General features: G+C 44.3%; 2 protein-coding genes across 3 annotated transcripts; one reads left to right on the top strand and one right to left on the bottom strand.

Annotated features, from left to right (window-relative positions):
• Positions 1-2,129: 2,129 nt before the first annotated feature.
• LOC120647795 (disease resistance protein PIK6-NP-like) lies at positions 2,130-6,073 on the bottom strand. Its single transcript, XM_039924634.1, has 3 exons — positions 5,144-6,073; positions 3,885-3,915; positions 2,130-3,779 (listed from the first exon to the last, which is right to left on the bottom strand). Exons 1-3 carry the CDS (start codon positions 5,968-5,970, stop codon positions 2,130-2,132), a joined length of 2,508 nt encoding a protein of 835 aa, XP_039780568.1. The 5' UTR covers positions 5,971-6,073.
• A 9,828-nt stretch (positions 6,074-15,901) lies between these two features.
• Positions 15,902-17,482, top strand: LOC120650599. Of its 2 annotated transcripts, none has more exons than XM_039927775.1 (2): positions 15,902-16,807; positions 17,135-17,482. In XM_039927775.1, the coding sequence occupies exons 1-2, from the start codon at positions 16,308-16,310 to the stop codon at positions 17,169-17,171; spliced, it is 537 nt and encodes a 178-aa protein (XP_039783709.1). In that variant the 5' UTR covers positions 15,902-16,307; the 3' UTR covers positions 17,172-17,482. The 2 variants fall into 2 exon arrangements, with proteins under 2 accessions (XP_039783709.1, XP_039783711.1); XM_039927777.1 differs by having other exon boundaries at positions 15,902-16,782.

Genomic DNA, 17,482 nt, shown 5'->3' on the forward strand with positions numbered 1-17,482 from the left:
TTTAGGAGAAGCTGATGTTATCCTTAACATCAAGCTTATTAAGGTTGAGAATGTGATTACTCTTTCACAATCCCATTATGTGGAAAAGGTCTTGAGCCGTTTTGACTATATCGACAGCAAGCCTTCTCCAACACCTTACGACCCTAGTGTGATGTTGAGAAAGAACAGGAAAATTACCAAAGATCAACTGAGATATTCGCAGATTATTGGTTCACTCATGTACTTAGCTAGCGCAACGAGACCCGACATATCTTTTGCTGTGAGCAAATTGAGCAGGTTCATGTCAAACCCGGGTACTGATCATTAGCATGCACTTGAAAGGGTTATGCGCTATCTAGCAGGTACTGTGAGTTATGGGATTCACTATTCTGGGCACCCTGCTGTGCTTGAGGGATATAGTGATTCAAACTGGATATCTGACGCTGATGAGCTATATGGCACGAGTGGGTATGTGTTTACCCTTGGAGGTGGTGCGATATCATGGAGGTCTTGCAAACAGACCATTTTGACACGGTCAACCATGGAAGCAGAACTTACTGCTTTGGACACAGCCACTGTTGAGGCAGAGTGGCTGCATGAGCTCTTGATGGACTTGCCTGTGGTTGAGAAAACAGTGACGGCCATCTTTATGAACTGTGACAATCAAACGGTGATAGTCAAAGTGAACAATGCTAAGGATAATGCAAAGTCATCAAGACATGTTAAAAGACGACTGAAGTCTGTCAGGAAGTTGAGAAACTCCGGAGTGATAAGTGTGACTTATATTCAAACAGACAAAAACCTGGCAGATCCCTTTACAAAAGGATTATCACGAAATGTGATAGATAGTGCATCAAGGGAGATGGGTATGAGACCCGTATAAGTTGCCACAATGGTAACCCAACCTATGTGATCGGAGATCCCGTGAATTAGGACTTGGGGAGAACAAGCTGATGGTGAACTGAGGAGAGTAATGGTTAAACCCTCTCTAAGAAAAGATACAATACTCTCAGTTGCTGTAAGGTAGGTTGGCTATTTGCCTTAATGTGTTTCTGTTGGCTCTAATGAGTAAAGGTGCTATCCTACAGAGCATTCTTGAAAGAACACACCTATATGAGTCTGACTGTCTAACGTCGCAGTCTGTGAGATTTGGGTGATCTCTAGTAAACTCATGAAGAGACCAGAGAGTACGACGTATATGCTCCACCCGCGGAGAAAGCTACTAGCAGCCATGTACTGGTTATGACTTTGAGTGAAACTTGTTCGCACCAAACTTGCAATTCAAGGCGTAGTCTATTGTTCAAGTTATGGATAAGTGTAGCTTGGAGCTCTAGGTGAGAGTTCAACTTAACAGTCCTCACTAAAACATTGGTATATCAAACAGTAGTGAGAAACAGACAAAATCTATAAATGGGTATTTGAGATCTGGTGGGGGATTGTTAGATTTATGGGCTTGGCCCATATAAATAATCCTAATAAATCTCAAAGGCTCATTAGTGCTAAGAGGAGGTACACCATCTATTAGTCCCGTATTGCTAATGGACGAGGGTGTAAGGGGTTTTTCTCCCTTTAAATACGGACCACCTCCCTCATGGAAAAAGTGAATCATAGATCGCTATACGTGGAGTCCCCAAGATTTGGGAATTCATAAGAAGATCTAATCTGAGTTAGGGTTTTGCCTACTCTCATTGCTGCGCCGCCACCGTAGTCTTCTCCATCCCGAGCGCCGGCGTGCACCGGCGAACGGGAGAGCAGGTCTCCGGAACCGCTCGCTCTTGTGATCCTGCACCGGGAGAGGGCGAATAAGGTTTTTGGGAAGCACTAAGCGCGACTGCTCATCTTCTTCGCCACGGCTCGTCCTCCGTCCAAGTCAGGAGCTGCGGCGTACCGTCGTCTGCAACGCCGGTTGCTGCGCTCCGTTCGAAGGACCGTCTTCGTCTCGTCTGCACCTTTCGTCTTCCCGGCGGCTCCTGCACAGTACATATTTTGTGATCAGATCTGTTTCATAATCATGTTGTCTGAGATCATGTTTATGATATACGTACTATCTAGTATGTTAGAGTCATGCATGCTAGGATTAATTCTCGTCATGATAAATCTAGTTCGGAATTTAAACTTATAGTTGTCTATTTTTCCAACAGCCGGTGCCGCTACTCTTTCCTCATCCTCCTCTTTTCTGCCGGAAACGAAGTCCATATCATCTCTCCCATTCTAATAGTAAATGAGACACTCGAGTCCCCATTCAGCAGGAACCTAACCGTTGACCAGGGGAAACAGCAGCTTCTCAACATCTGGAAGCAGCCATTGCTGGCAACATTAGGCAACGTTACCGTCGACATTGTTTGCAGCCAGAGGTGCCGGAGCTGTGGCAGCCTGCTGAGTGATTCCAGATCCTGCCTATCCATACCATTCACTAAAAGGTTCAAGTCGGAGAGGTTGACAAGATGCGAGGGATTGATGCACGGCGGCATGATTTCCATGTGGAGAGCTGAGAAGTTCAAATAACGTAAACCACGAGGGAGAACTAACTGTGCGCACCATGTGCTTGATTGTGGTTTGCCACCAAAAATGTGCAGTGACAGACGTTGGATCCTCCGGAGTTTTCCTATGGACTGCAACAAATCTGATTCAATGATGTCATTAATGCTCATAATCCCAGTCCTGAGCACCCTGAGCTGGGTCAGGTTGCTCAGGTCCTTTACAAACTGCATGTGGCCATCCTCGTCAGGATAATAGTTGATGGGTTTTACCACTAGCTCTTCTAGGCACGTTAGCTTCCCTAGTACCCCATTTGGCATCTCAACATCAGCACGTAGGCATACCAACTGTGTTAGCCGGCTGATGCTCGATGGAAGGTTTAGCCAGCGACATCCCCTCAGGTTCAGTGTCTGTAGAAACTTGAGATCTCCTATTGCTTCTGGCAACAGGGTCTCGATGCGACTTAGCCCAAGGTACCTCAAATGAATTAATTTTCCGATATGCTCCAAATCGATGTGACACGAGGGTGATCCGATGCGGCCCTCTAAAGTTAGCACACGTAAGAGTTTGAAGCCCCGAAACGAGATCATGTTTCCAATATCACACGTAAATGCAAGAAATGATCTCACTTGTGGGATGTTATCCCTGGGATTAACTATGTACTCATCGGTTCTATTTTGAACGACCAACCTGCGTACCTTGCTTCCTGATGAGCTGGCTGCTACAACCTCATCTGAATCTGATATAGTGAAAAAGTTTTCTTCCCGAGACACGTGACGGAGTAGGTCAAGAACCATATCATGCACACGGCAACCCTGGGTCAATGTCCATATTCCATCAAACGACCACTCTTTTTTCTCATCTGCCTGGATCATGCTTCTGTTAACAAGGTCATTAAAATATCCCTCTCCAACATCAAACAACCACATACCTTGTTTCTCTTCAACAAAACCTTCAGCTATCCACTTCCATATCAATTGATCCTTGGCAATAAAATGATCTTCTGGAAATGCACTTAGATACAACAAGCAAGTCCTTAGATGAGGAGGAAGATCATTGAAGCTAAGAGACAATATCCACATAGTATCTTTATCATGGATAAAACTAGGAGAATGGCACAACTCAAACCATTGTTCCCTTGCTTTCCCCGCCAAAAAACTAGCCATTGTAATGATAGCTAATGGTACACCACCACATTTCATTAGAATTTCTTCAGATGCCTTGTGTACCTCACTCGATTCATTATCAGGAAACTTGTCTTCACCAAATAGCCTTGTATAAAACAACTTTCTTGAATTCTCATGAGTAAGTGGTTGAAGATTCTAAACCTCACCAGTGGTGACTTCTAACTTATGAGTAGTTAGGATTATTCTACTTCCACTATTATTCTCAATGAATGCCGATTTGATATTTTTCCAAGTTTCTGCCTCCCATATATCGTCAATAACAATGAAGTACCTACACGGCCACATAGGACAGTGAAATAACAGTTAGTAGAAGTATGCATAGTATCATCTACGGAACAAAGCTGAGTGACAAGGCAAGAATCAAAATATGGTACGGTTATTATCCAACGTTAAAGACTCCTTAAGTTTTGCATGATACTATAAATATTTACTGGCCAGCAATCGGGCTGTCATTGTTTATATCAGTTAACGGTCCATAATAAGTGACTGCAGTGAGAGAAAGTAATTAGACATGCAAAGTTAAAATATAGAGACTAATGCATATATGCTGAACCATTGTTATAATGATCAGTATGCACTATGTAAGAACCGCCCTATAGTGACATGAACAAAGGTGCGCGCACGCCTATTCCAAGGGTGACGGGTACTGATGAGGCACATCGCCTTTTATTCTCTTCGGCGCCCCCAGCAAGAAGTGGGCGGTCACCTTTGAGAGAGAAAAGATGACTCGGCTCATGAAGCCCGTCAGCTTTGCTACAGGTGACGGGCTACATTCACTGCTCATCACCTATGTGTTAGGCATAGGTGACGGTTGTGCCCCTAGGGGTCAAAAGTGTTGTTCTTTGTTTGTAGCATGTCACCTATAAGTTCTGAGCCAGCACCTAGCCGGCCTCCAAGAAGCTGTCATATTCACTCCAAGGTCTTGAAAAATATCACCCTAATAAAAACGAAAAAGAAAAAACAAAGAAAAAAAATGCACCAATGCAATTACCTAAAAATTAAACAACTGTATAACTATTTGAAATCACCCCCACAGTAATTATAAAAATTGTCTTTATAGAGCTAGGTTTAGATTATACTATGTATTTCAACGTCATAGTAGTGGACTAGTAGTAGAATAAAAACTAGCTTAAAATACCCCCAAAAAATTTAAGCACTACTATCATTAAAAAAATTAAACATTTATAGAGCTAGTTTTGAATTATATCTACTTCAACAATTATAGTGAATGCATAAAGAAAACAGTGAGATAAAGTAAAATACAAATGGAGGAATAATGCTAAATTAAACATATGCAAGTTTTTTTTATGCTAGCTGCGTACATGTGTGGGCCATCTCACTAGTTAGCTTAGTATTTGATAAAAAAAGAGCTTCTGCATTCATTCTCAATGTCTTAACAGTACACATCGAAATGGAATTGTGTGCTGTTAATGAAAACTAGTCATACTAATAGTACATCAAAATCAATGCAAAATAATGCCTGGCTTATGTATTCATACCTCTTTGTTCCGAGGAAACTACGGAGTTCATTGATGAGTTGCCTTTCGTCCAATATTGCAATTTTTGAAAAATCAATGTATCCGAGATCTATAAGAATGTCTCTGAGGATTTTCTTTGGGTCAGGGTTTTGGCCAACTGGCACAAAAGCCTCACAACCGAATTGGGGTTTGAGCTTATCATACACCGCTCGAGCAAGAGTTGTCTTGCCCAACCCACCAGCTCCAACGATAGACACTATCTTCCTCATCCCCTTGTTGGAGCCATCATCCCCCAGCTTGGATATGACATCGGCCTTTGACTTGTCGATGCCAATGAGCTCTTTCACTTCTTTGTACATGGCTTCCAGGCGAGGATCAGTTGTCGACGACGATGCGATGCGCTTGGAGACAATGTCGTTGATGCTGAATGTGGCATGCCTGTCTTTCACCTCCTGGAGACGCTTCTTGATCTTGTCAATTTCACTGGCGATGTCATGGCGCGCCTTGATCTTCTTGAACAACCTGGTCATTTTCTTCCTGAGACGCTTGAGCTCGCTGTCCTTGTCGGCAGGATCATTGCTGCCCTCGACATGCACAAGGAAGGTGTCCAGGACGTCCTCCATGTCGTAGGACCCCTCCCGGATTTCGCGCGCCCAGAGCTTGACCTGCTCGTCGAGCTGGTCCGGCGGCACAGAGGCCACCTTGCGGAGCGCGGCGTACGCGCTCTCAAGATCCAGCGCGAGAGACTCGACTTGTTCCTTCGTGCCTGTCTGCAGCTGGTACTCGGCATGGACCAGACCCCAGAGCTTGGGGATGAGGCTGCCCATGGCACCGGTCACCGCCTGCATGATGGACGCGATGGCTCGCTCTCGACGAGCTGGGTTGCACGCTCGTGTAGGTGTAGTGGTGGTGCTGGTGGGTTGCTGCGCTGTGCAAGTGGAGATGCGGGTAACTAACTGATGGGCTGTGTGTGTGCGTCGAGCAAGTACGCAGCGTTCTGTGGTAAGAGGGCGACTAAGGATGCCGAACTGCACGCTGGGAATCGGCAGCGCCATTATCGACGCGGAGGAGGGCTTGTAGATGTGACCAGTCAAACTGCAGGCTGATCAACAAGAATAATTCAATAGTACATCGATCAGATCAACAAAGAATATCAGTAATTCTTACTGAACAAGGGCATCTATCGGGTTCATCGTCGGGACTATAATAATTCAATAGTAGAAGTATATCGATCAAAAGAATAACTTTAGTGCAGTTGGGGGATGGATGTCATATGTATGCGTAGCTTTAGCGCAAATTGCGGATCTTGCCCTGCCTACGCGTACACTATCACAGAGGCGCTAATTGCAGATCTTGCCGCCCTGGTAACCAGTACACTATCACAGAAGTGATTTGTAGTATACAGGATTCAGAACCCCCATGCGCAGATGGACCCGTAACCTTGTGAAAGCAAGCGTATATAAAAATCAGTGCTTGTACAGATGGTTTGGATCCCAAATGTAAAATAATTTTCACAGACGGTCCGTAGCTACTCCCTCAGTCCCTAAATAATTGTCGTTCTCGCTTCACAAGAAATGACTTTGATTAATTTTTTTATAAAAATATATTAATATTTATAATATATAATTGATATCATTAGATAGATCTTTTAATTTAGCTTTTTAACAAATTTATTTTGTGATATAAATATTGCACGTATTTTCTATAAACCGAGTCAAAGTTGTGGTACGCACACCGAAAACGATGAATAAAAAGAAACAGAGAGAGTAGAACCGTATGTGAAAATATGCAATACAAAAACTAATTTTCTAGCGTGATAGTATTAAACACCGGAAGGGCACCCAGGTAGCCACTCAGCGCAGGCGCCCCTGCCATCCTATCCTTTCGTTCCACTTGAAATTTTATTCGGCTTTGAACACGACCTCACGCTCGCGCATGGGGCTCCCTTGTCACTCTACCTATATATGCTTTGTTTGTGACTAGCTGTGAAATGTGAATAGTGGTCCTATTTAAGCTTTGACGTGGTGTTGACAACCAAAATTGACACAAATCAAGGTTTGTTGGACAAACTGGGCGAACCGTCAGACCGGTCGTGTACACCGGTCAGACCGGTAACGAAGACTTTGTCAAATTATCAATTGGACTTCACCATTGCATATATCTCGTCGAGACGACCGAAATGCATATATAGAACGTCCAATTTGGACTCCGAATGAGGAAGTTATGCCTCCCGGAAGACCTGCACCACGGTCTGACCGGTCAGACCGGTCCAGGGCGGTCAGACCGGTTCGAAGACCGGTCAGACCGGTCCGAAACGCCCAATCCGAGTTAGGAGTTATATTTTGACACGAGATTTGTTTGGGTTTCGAGTCCTAAAGGGTACAGACCACCCCACCCTATAAATATGAAGGGTTACAGCCGATTGAGGGTATCCAATCGATCAAACATAAACCTTTTTATCTTTTTTACCTTTTCTTTTCAATCTCAATATGTTGTTCTTCTCTCGTCTCCATGGCGTTTGAGGACGCCCTAGCTGGCCCGCCGAGACTAGGGCAACCCAAGGTGCGCTTGGCGGGGTCCCTCGGGCGAGCGTTCGTTGGATCTTCGTCGGGCTCCCCGGCAAAACCGGTCTGACTGGCCTACTAAACCGGCCTGACCGGATCTCGCGGAGGCGCTGCAAGGAGCGTCGATGCATGCTGCACGTTCGAGTGCGATCATGTGTTGGCCCCGAATCGGCGTCAACATATTTTTGGCGACTCCGCTGGGGAACGAGAATCAGGCTATGATGGCCGATTTGTCAAACCCTAGCAATCCAACATCAACGGAGGAACTACTTGAAGAGTATCAGAGAGAATACGACAGAGTAGTCGAAGGTCTACTTTTGTCATGTTTTTGTACAACAGAGCAAGGAGTCGTGAAGATAAAGGAGTTGCAGCCACCATCCAAAATCGATGTTTTAATGGAGATGCAATCTTCAGGTACTTTATCTGACATTCTATCTGGTTTTGTCAAGCATTTGATTGATAAGGAAGATAGTTCAATTCAAACTCCTGTTATTCAAGAGTCAGCTATTGAAAAGCCGACCAGTGATCCTTGCGAAATTTTGCCTATTGTTGTTGGTCCAGATAAAATTCGGCCGTCTCAAGCCGAATTTGTTGACCCAAAATCCACTAGAAAAAGTACAGAGACTATATCTAGTAGTTCTACACTCGGGGGCAACAAAACAAAGGCAAAGGTGCCGGTTGTCTGATCGGTCTAGCCGCCTCTCTCAGGGTTTTGCAAAATAAACCAAAACCTAAGATGGTTAAACTCAAAAAACCCGAGATTGGTGTTTGGAAAACTGTAAAAGCTAAAGGTCATAACAAGCATCAAAAGGCAAAGCCAAAGCCCATTAGTGAGTTTCCGGCTAAACCTAAAAAACAAAGAGATGCTAAAGATGCTAGTCGGCCTAATAAATCTAAACTACCAAGATCATCTCCAAAATGCCAGTTCCATGATAGAAGTCGGCAATGGAATAATTTTCCTACTTTATCAATGCCATTTTCCTCACATGAATTGCTTATGCCTACGCCATGTGGACCTTATTTTTACATGCCTTATTCTTATCCATCATAGTCTTATAATTCTTGGATGCCGGCCTCTCATAGTTATTTTGGTCAAAATCATGTTACTTATAGAGAGCCGGTAATTAATGAATCATCACTTGGAAGTAACGACCGTATTCATCAAAGAGATCGGCCTATACAGAAAAATAAGCATAAGATGATCAAACAAGTTTGTCGTGTCAAAAGAGATGGTAGATTAAATAAAAATTCAGATTTGACACAAGAGATAGAAAAGCCAACTATTGAAGAAATATCGTCTACTCCTATTGATCAAATTGTCCCCAATAGCAATCTTGCTTCAATTGATATAGCTGAACAGGAGACACGTTCGGCTAAGGGGCAAGATCAAAAGAAAAGTGCTAGATCTGCAAAGACCGATCTGACTGGTCATGAAATCGGTCCGACCAGTCCATCTGGGGATTTTGACAACAGCCCTAAAATTACGACGAGGAAGAAACCAAGCTTTGAAGAGCTTTTACACAAATATCAAAAGATAGTCGAGGAGAAGAAAATTGATCAGCTAGAACGGAATCAAAGAAGAAGTTATTCGTCGTCACGAGCAAAAAGAAATCAGCATCATTGGGGGTTATCACATTGGTCTTCATCATTTATTTCATCGATGCATATTCCATGGAAAGCATATTCAGGTATAACCAATCCTAGTCCATGGTTCTGTTATAATGCTTGGTTGCCATATGATGACTATCAACATTCTATTTTCGCTTTACCAAAGAGTTATGACTCATATAATCGGCCACCATGGCCGTGTCAAAATTTTAGTTATTGAAATAAACTCAGATGTTTAAAAGTCGAAAATAGTAGTTTCATGCATGTTGTACTTGCTAGGATCTTGTTTCGGTTACAATAGCATCCATAGAGGGTTGACAAGTCAAGACTGATAATTTTTTTATCGCCATTAGCACAAAAAATGGACGATGTATTATTGATCATCGCCCTTAGATAATTTTGGTACAGAGGAGTGTTCTTTGGTACGCAAGCTTTGCCAAAGAACAGGGGGATATATGTTGACAACCAAAATTGGCACAAGTCAAGGTTTGCTGGACAAACTGGGCGAACCGGTCAGACCAGTCGTGTACACCAGTCAGACTGGTCAAGAACAAATTGTCAATTGGACTTCACCATTGCATAGATCTCATCGAGACGATCAAAATGCATATATAGAACGTCCAATTTGGACTCCGGATGAGGAAGTTATGCCTCCCGGAAGATCTGCACCCCGGTCTGACCGATCAGACCTGTTCGGAGACCGGTCAGACCGGTCCGAAACGCCCAATCCAAGTTAGGAGTCATATTTTGACACGATATTTATTTAAGTTTCGACTCCTAAAGGGTACAGACCACCCCACCCTATAAATATGAAGGGTTACAACCGATTGAGGGTATCCAATCGATCAAACACAAACTTTTTTTTTCATTTTTACCTTTTCTTTTCCAATCTCAATACGCTGTTCTTCTCTCGTCTCCATGACGTTTGAGGACGCCCTAGCTGGCCCGCCGAGCCTAGGACAACCCAAGGTGCATTTGCCCTGACGGGGTTGTGGCAGAACCACCTGAATTATCCCGGCTCAAGTGCGCAGGCCATCACCATAAAGGCAACACCGGCTCAAACGCACTTCAAACGGAACAATTCTTGGTCTGTCGGGTAACGTCCCGATACAACCACCGGTTCTCGGATCGAACAAGCATACCCCGCACGAAGGCGAGTCCAGAGATATTACAACCATAATTTTACAACACAGCCAAAGTAGTGATTACAACATGTTTCGAAGTACTTATTACAAAACCAAACTTTGCAAAACAGTTATACAAGCCATACTTTAACTTCAGAGTTTGAAAAGCAGCGGAAAGAGACAACGACGGCTACAACACGTCGCAAAGGTATACCAAGCTAGCCCAAGCAAGGTATCACTCGTCATGGTCATTGCCGGCCGAAGACGGATCCCACTCTACGGACTAGCCAGGAGGCAAAGAGCAGGGCCAAGATAAACTAGCAATCTGATCCTCAAGACTCATACCTGAAAAAGGGTTTCAATAGCAAGGCTGAGTATTCTAATACTCAGCAAGACTTAACCGTCAACGGGTATACGTAACCCACTTTAGCTAGACTATACAGGGTTTGTGAGGCTCTGGTTTTCCTTTTGCTGAAAAGCAATAAAGAGTAGGTCCTTACTTTCAAATTTTAGCTTCCAAGATTCTAGTTGATTAACCATTCTATGTAAGCATTTACAAGTCAACCATGGTAGATCTTTAAGCAAACATCAAGATTGATCATAATACTATTGCTCTTATTACTCTGTGTGGCAAAGAGATCAAGCAGTCCCAAACTATGGGAAGCAGACAATTCGAATCGAATTTGTTAACCTGGCCAGGCAGACCTAACACACACGTTTGGAACACCGTCGGGTCGTTTCCCAAACAACCGTTGACCTTTCTTTCCGGCTTGTGGATAGGGTCACTCTCCCCGACTACAGGGCTCCAAGGTCCAACCTTGTCCCTCGAAGTCGCAGTGTTGATCAACAATAACATTTAAAAGCCTATCTCTAAAGAGAGATTGATAGGTATATTCACTCCCTGGTCCAATCGGCTATTAGGCTTACCGCGTACCATATTTACGGCATGTGGCTAGTACGTTCAAAAACTTAACCACCACTACCACACACCGCGACCTTAGCAAGTTCATCAACACAGACGAGGTCTCACATAAAGTCGTGATATCGAACACAACCCCATCCGTCGTCCTTATATTAATAACAGAAAGTAAACAAGCAATTCCTATAGAGTTCGCGAGTGACAGGCAATCACTCGACTTTTACCGGTCCTATAAGCTTAGCAATTGTTCGAACTCAGGTCTAGTGTTCAGTACATAGGTTCCTAGGATCATGCATCTAGGGTTTCAATTCAAATCCTAAGAACTGTAAATGCACAAGTAAGTAATAACAATAAATGGTAATAATTTGAAATATAGGTTATGTCCGGGGCTTGCCTTCTTGGTAGTTACTAACTATTTCAGCCCTGGGCTCTCCCGAACTTTGGTCCGGGGCTTCAGTTAGTATATCAGTGTTCACTTGAGCTTTGAGATCACCTCCTTCAGAATCCGGGATCAGCTCGTATGTTCCGTCCGATAAAGCAGTCGTATCTATATGTGATGCAAGAACAGTATTAAAAACACACTCACGATGTGGTGAAGCTAAGCAAACAAAATTAATACACACATGGGCAAATGTTTATAGAGTAGATAACTAACATATCTAACTACACAAGGCATCATGATCAACAGCACAAAAGAAGCTTACTAACTTCATAAAGTAAGTTTTAATGGTTTCCTATAACAAGTAAACTATGATTTGCTAATAAATAAACAACTCAGCACACATACAGTAGTATATTCAGAAAAAATTACATCAAACATAAAGTAAACAGAGTGATCTACCCTGAAAATTTCATACCAAAACATGCAGCCATTTAACCAGAACAAATCATTAATTCAAACAACTCCTAGAACAAGATTGAATTCTACAGATTGAACTATAGTAAAACAGAAGCTAGAAATTAAACAGCATACCAACACAGTGATAGCTAAGCTTCTGTAAAATTTTCAGGATTAATTATGCACATAATTAATTCTAAGAAAATAAACAAATCTGACAGAAAGATAACAAGATTCATTTTTAGCTCTTGTTATAGTCATGAACTGGTACTCAAATTTTACAGACAGTAACATAAGAGTAAAACAAGGCTCTACAAAAATTATCAAGAAGTTTTAGACAAGGAAAATATTTATCAATATTAAAGCTTACTTAACAAGCATTAAATCAAATAAATGGTTAAACAGATCAAAAATTTCCCAACCTTGGTAAACAGTACTGTTTTAGCAACATGTGATCATGGAAAAAGTTTCACATACAAAACTTTAGTATTTCAACCAGAACAAATAAATTAGCAACACTAGTACATAAAAGAATCTTGAAGTTTTGACCTAACTAATGATGTCAAAAGGTTTCAACTTTTTACCAGAGGCTAACAACACTGCAAGACACAAGCTGGCCAAAAATCACATATAGCTACTGAGTAGAACTCATGGAACAAATAAAGCCTATTTATGCTATTCTTTTTCTTGGATTAAAATACAGACCAGAAATGAAAATATGCATGTAACAAACTTTGTAGTTATTGCAACAAGGATTCCAAAACATTTGGTTTTGTATTTTGCCGATTTTTCTACAAATTTCTAGGCATTTTTGAAATTCACTGGTTTGAAAACAAAAAGAAATTACAGACTTGCGCCTAGGCCCCTGGAGTTCTAAAAGTAATTGCAGATAGGCCCTTGGCTGGAGGTTGAAGACAGGGGCGGCTCGGCCGGCCAAAATCCGGCAAGGGAGCTCACCAGAGGTTGGGGAAAAGTGGTGGAGAAGCACCATGGCGTCGAGAGGAACCCGTAGGTGGCTTCGGTTGGAGCTGGAACGGCCGGTGATGGCTCGTCGGCGTGATCGTGGCGGCGGCGGCTCGGACAGCTCGACGGCGAGGGGGTTCTGGTGGCGGGCTTGGGCCTGGGAGCTGCGCGAGGTCAAGGCGGAACTCGCTTAGGGTGTCAGCACAGGCGGAGGAGCTGCAGAGAGGCGGTTTGACGGCGGCGTCAAGCTCGCTGGCGTTCGGCGGATGGCGGCGGTAGTGTTCCTGGGTCTGGGGTTGGGGAATCGGAAAACAAACGAAGGGAACGGGTTGCGGGGCTATTTGTAGTGCTCAAACACGCGCGAGAATGAGGGCCGGGGCTCTGCAGCGAGCTCGCCACCGCGACGGCGAGGTGGCGGCCGCTGGGCTCGGCCAGGACGGCGTGGCGAGGGGAGGGAGCTCCAGCGCACGGGGAGGTAGGTCCGGGGGTTTGTGGGGGCGCCACGTGAGGCGGCAGCGAAGCAGGAGGTGGACGGGGAGGCGGCCCAGAGCGGCGGGCGGGCGGCGTACAGCGCTGGCGGCGGGAAGCAGAGGAGCAGGCAGGAGGAAGGGGAAAAGGGACTTCTTTGCAATTTCCGAAAATTCCAGGGACCCCAATGTAAAACAGCAATAACTTTTAAAATAAAGCTCAAATAAAAAGTGCCCAACATGAAAGTTGTTCAACTTTTCAAGATCTACAACTTTGATGTTGTGCAAAAATTGATTTGACCAAAGTATAAAGAGCTATTTTTGAAAACATAGAAGGATTTTGAATTCAAAGGACTTTTATCTTTTCCCTTGTAAATTCAACTCAAATGCAGACTAAAAAGTAAGATTTTCTGCCAAGCAATGATTACACTAAAATTTGCAAATACACCATCCACAAAAGCAATAATTTCACACCCTATTTAAATTAAACTATAAAAAGGACCTTGCATAAAATTATATTTACACATATAACCTTTTATATTTACAAAAAGATCCTTTTTCAAGCAAATCAAGCACATGATGCATAAAATAGATACACAACTACTGTGCAGGCACCTAGGGTGTCACAGAGGTCCCTCCCAGGCGAGTGTTTGTTGGATCTTCGTCGGGTCCCCGGCGAAACCGGTCTGACCGGTCTACTAAACCGGTCTGACCGGATCTCGCAGAGGCGCTGCAAGGAGTGTCGCTGCGTGCTGCACGTTCGAGTGCGATCGTGTATTGGCCCCGAATCAGCATCAACACATGGCTTGTTGAAATATAACAAACTGAAACTCAAATGCAAAGGCACTTTCTTGAAACGGCCATAATTACCACATACAGACTTAAAATTAGGTGATTTTTTTATTCTACAGACATCTACATAAAATTTTACATCTATTTGTCCTCTAATTTATTGGGTTCGCTGAAATTAGTTTCGCAAAATTCAGCCTGGAAGGTTGTCTGTTTGAGGTTCAAAGTTTATGCATGCGTGCCCTCTAAAGCCATTGTATGACATTTTTTGTAGAGCATATCTTATATCCATTTTTTTTGCGAAAATATCTTATATCCAATTGATGATGCAGCACACTATATTGGAGGATCAACTCCAAGGTGCTGAAATATAGAAATAGCACAATAGTATTGAAGGAACAACTTCAATGTGCTAAAGATAACGCCCTAAGGGCAGCCCAAATCTACGGACAACAATCCGAATCCGTGGATAGTATGGGCTCAATCCAAAGCTCAAGAGCAAGATCTAAGACATGAACATAAAGTTCTATTCATATGGTGGAGAACAAGATAAGTTACAAAACTAGAGGTCTTGAACAACTCAAATACAACTAATAGCCTATTACTCCCTCCCTCCTCGTTTATAAAGGCACACACGCATATCAAAATTCAAACTTTTCTATTTTTGACCAATAATTTGACTATTAATTTTTTATTTTTGTAATGTAAATTTTATATGATTGGATTTGAAATCAAATATAGTTATAATCATAAGTGATATAATATATAATAAATAAATGGTCAAAATATCGTTTGAAAGACCGTGCCATGTTCCACTATGCCTTATAAATGTGAAAGGATGGAGTAGATGGAAGCCAAGTTACAACTACTCCATCCTTCCACGTAGAATTTTATCAAGTTACAATGGGTACTTTCAGGTACTTTTGCCTAGAATTTTTTCTAGCAGTTGATCTATGGAAAGTATTTATAAAAATTAAATTAACTTAGTATCCGGTCTCACTTTTTGGTACTTGGTCAGTTGGTCCCACATTTTGAAAATACCAGGTACATTATCCTATCCTAGGTACTTCGGGGTACTTCCTACCTTCACCACCGTAGGTTTTTATCAGATGGATGGCTCCTATTTTTTCAATCGTAAATTTCTCATATTTGATATAAAAAATTATTTGTAATATGTGCAGCAATTTAGGATTATCCAAAACGAAGTACATACCATATTAGGTTTGGTCATTTACGATTATGTTAAAGTGTATGGCTGCACTCAATGGTTATTTGTATAATTTCAGCCAATTGAAGGTTTTTAGTCACCCTGTCTCGTCAATATGATATGGGTAAAGTTCGTTTTTTGTACCATGAACTATCACGATCGTCTGATTTTGGACCCTGAACTATGAAATCGGGCATCCCACGCCCTTGAACTAACCAAACCGTGCAAAATAGCCCCCTGAGCTAAAACCAGACCGGTATTGCTATGACATGGCGGCGGTTTTGTGACGTGGTTGGCAGCCTAGCCCTTCCATTAGAAATTACCAAATTGCCCCTTATCCTCCCTTCCTCTCGTCGTCTCTGCTCCTCTGCCGTCGCCGGCTGCCGCTAGGGTGGTGCCCGTGCTGCTGCTGCTCCAGCTCGCCGGACGTGCCGTGGCGGCGGTCCGTGAAGCGGAATCTGGGCCCAGAGAAGGGGGAGGGTGACGATGGCGAGGGGGAATCTGCGTCGGAGTAGTGCGCGGCGCTTCGGAAGGCGATGGCGGCCGCGCAGTCCATAGCGCCGGCGCTGCGGGCCGAGGTTGAGGAGGAGCGCCTCGCCGTGGCCAGCGCCGAGGTCCGGATGGAGCTCCGCTAGGGGAGGCAGGCGAGTTGGAGGAGGGAGAAGCACGAGGAGGTGCCCTGCAAGCCGAGCCGGGTGCACACATCATGCCCTGCCTGGGCTCTCGCACCGCGGCCAGCGGCAAGTACCAGCTCCTCCTTGAGTTCGTCTCTGGCGGGTCGCTCGCCGACGAGGCCGCTTGCTCGTGCGCTGGAGCGACATGGACGACCTCCTTGCCGCCGACCATCGGATCGGGTACACGGACGTCATGCCGGAGGTGCCCGCTCGGCTGCCCGCGGAGGCCAAGGACTTCGTGTCCTGCTGCTTCAAGAGGCGTGCCAGTGCCCGACCTACGGCTGTGCAGCTCGTCGCACACCGGTTCGTCGCCGCCGCTCGCGGCCTGGGCGCGCGACCGGCCAAGCAGGAGCTCTCCGCTGACGGGCGCGACCGAGGGATCCCCATTGCGGCAAAGGCGGCGAGCTCGAGGCCCAGTAGGAGGACACGGCGGCAGCGAGGCAGCGGCGGCGACGAGCAGCGCATCCTCCAGCGGGTCCTCCAGCGCCGTGCCCGCTGCCGCCGCCGGTGAGCTCCCATGGGTGGGGAACAGGTGAGTGGGATAGAGAGAGCAAGCAGACCGGGAGAGAGAGACTTACAGGGGGGGCTTGCTGACTCGGTGAGTGGTGCCAGGTCGGACGACCGACGTGGCACGAAACCGGTCTGGTTTCGGCTCAGGGTATTTTGCATGGTTTGGTTAGTTCAAGGGGTGGGATGATATGTTTCGTAGTTCAGGGTCTAAAATTGGACGATCGTGATAGTTTAGGGTCCAAAAACGAACTTTACCTGTATGATATCTGTACATAACAGTGTAATACATTGTGTTGTGATCATGTTGCGTGAATTTTCACTGTTTGCATCTCAATTTTCACTTCTGCAGGATGTTCTATGAATCAGGATGTTATATGCACTATTAGCTACCTAAAGAAGCCAGCAGAGCATTGCCCAAGATGTCCTTTGAGCTGCAGGATCTGAATGGTGGCTTTCCACAAATCAGGCTCGCTGGCTCGGCACCATGAATGACTTGGATTCAAGGTCACCAACAAGTATGTGAAGACAGGAAGAACAACCCCCTGCACAAGAAGTTTATGATAGCTTTTTGCCTGAAATAGGGTGGAAGCTATTGCGCCTGAACCTGATCCTAGGATCGAGCTGAATGATGATGATGCACCATGAAAACAAAAAAAAATATCTGAGTTCTTTGGGAAAGAACAAAATGGAGGGCGCT

This window comes from Panicum virgatum, chromosome 9K (genome assembly GCF_016808335.1).
Source record: "Panicum virgatum strain AP13 chromosome 9K, P.virgatum_v5, whole genome shotgun sequence".
Lineage (NCBI taxonomy): Eukaryota > Viridiplantae > Streptophyta > Magnoliopsida > Poales > Poaceae > Panicum > Panicum virgatum.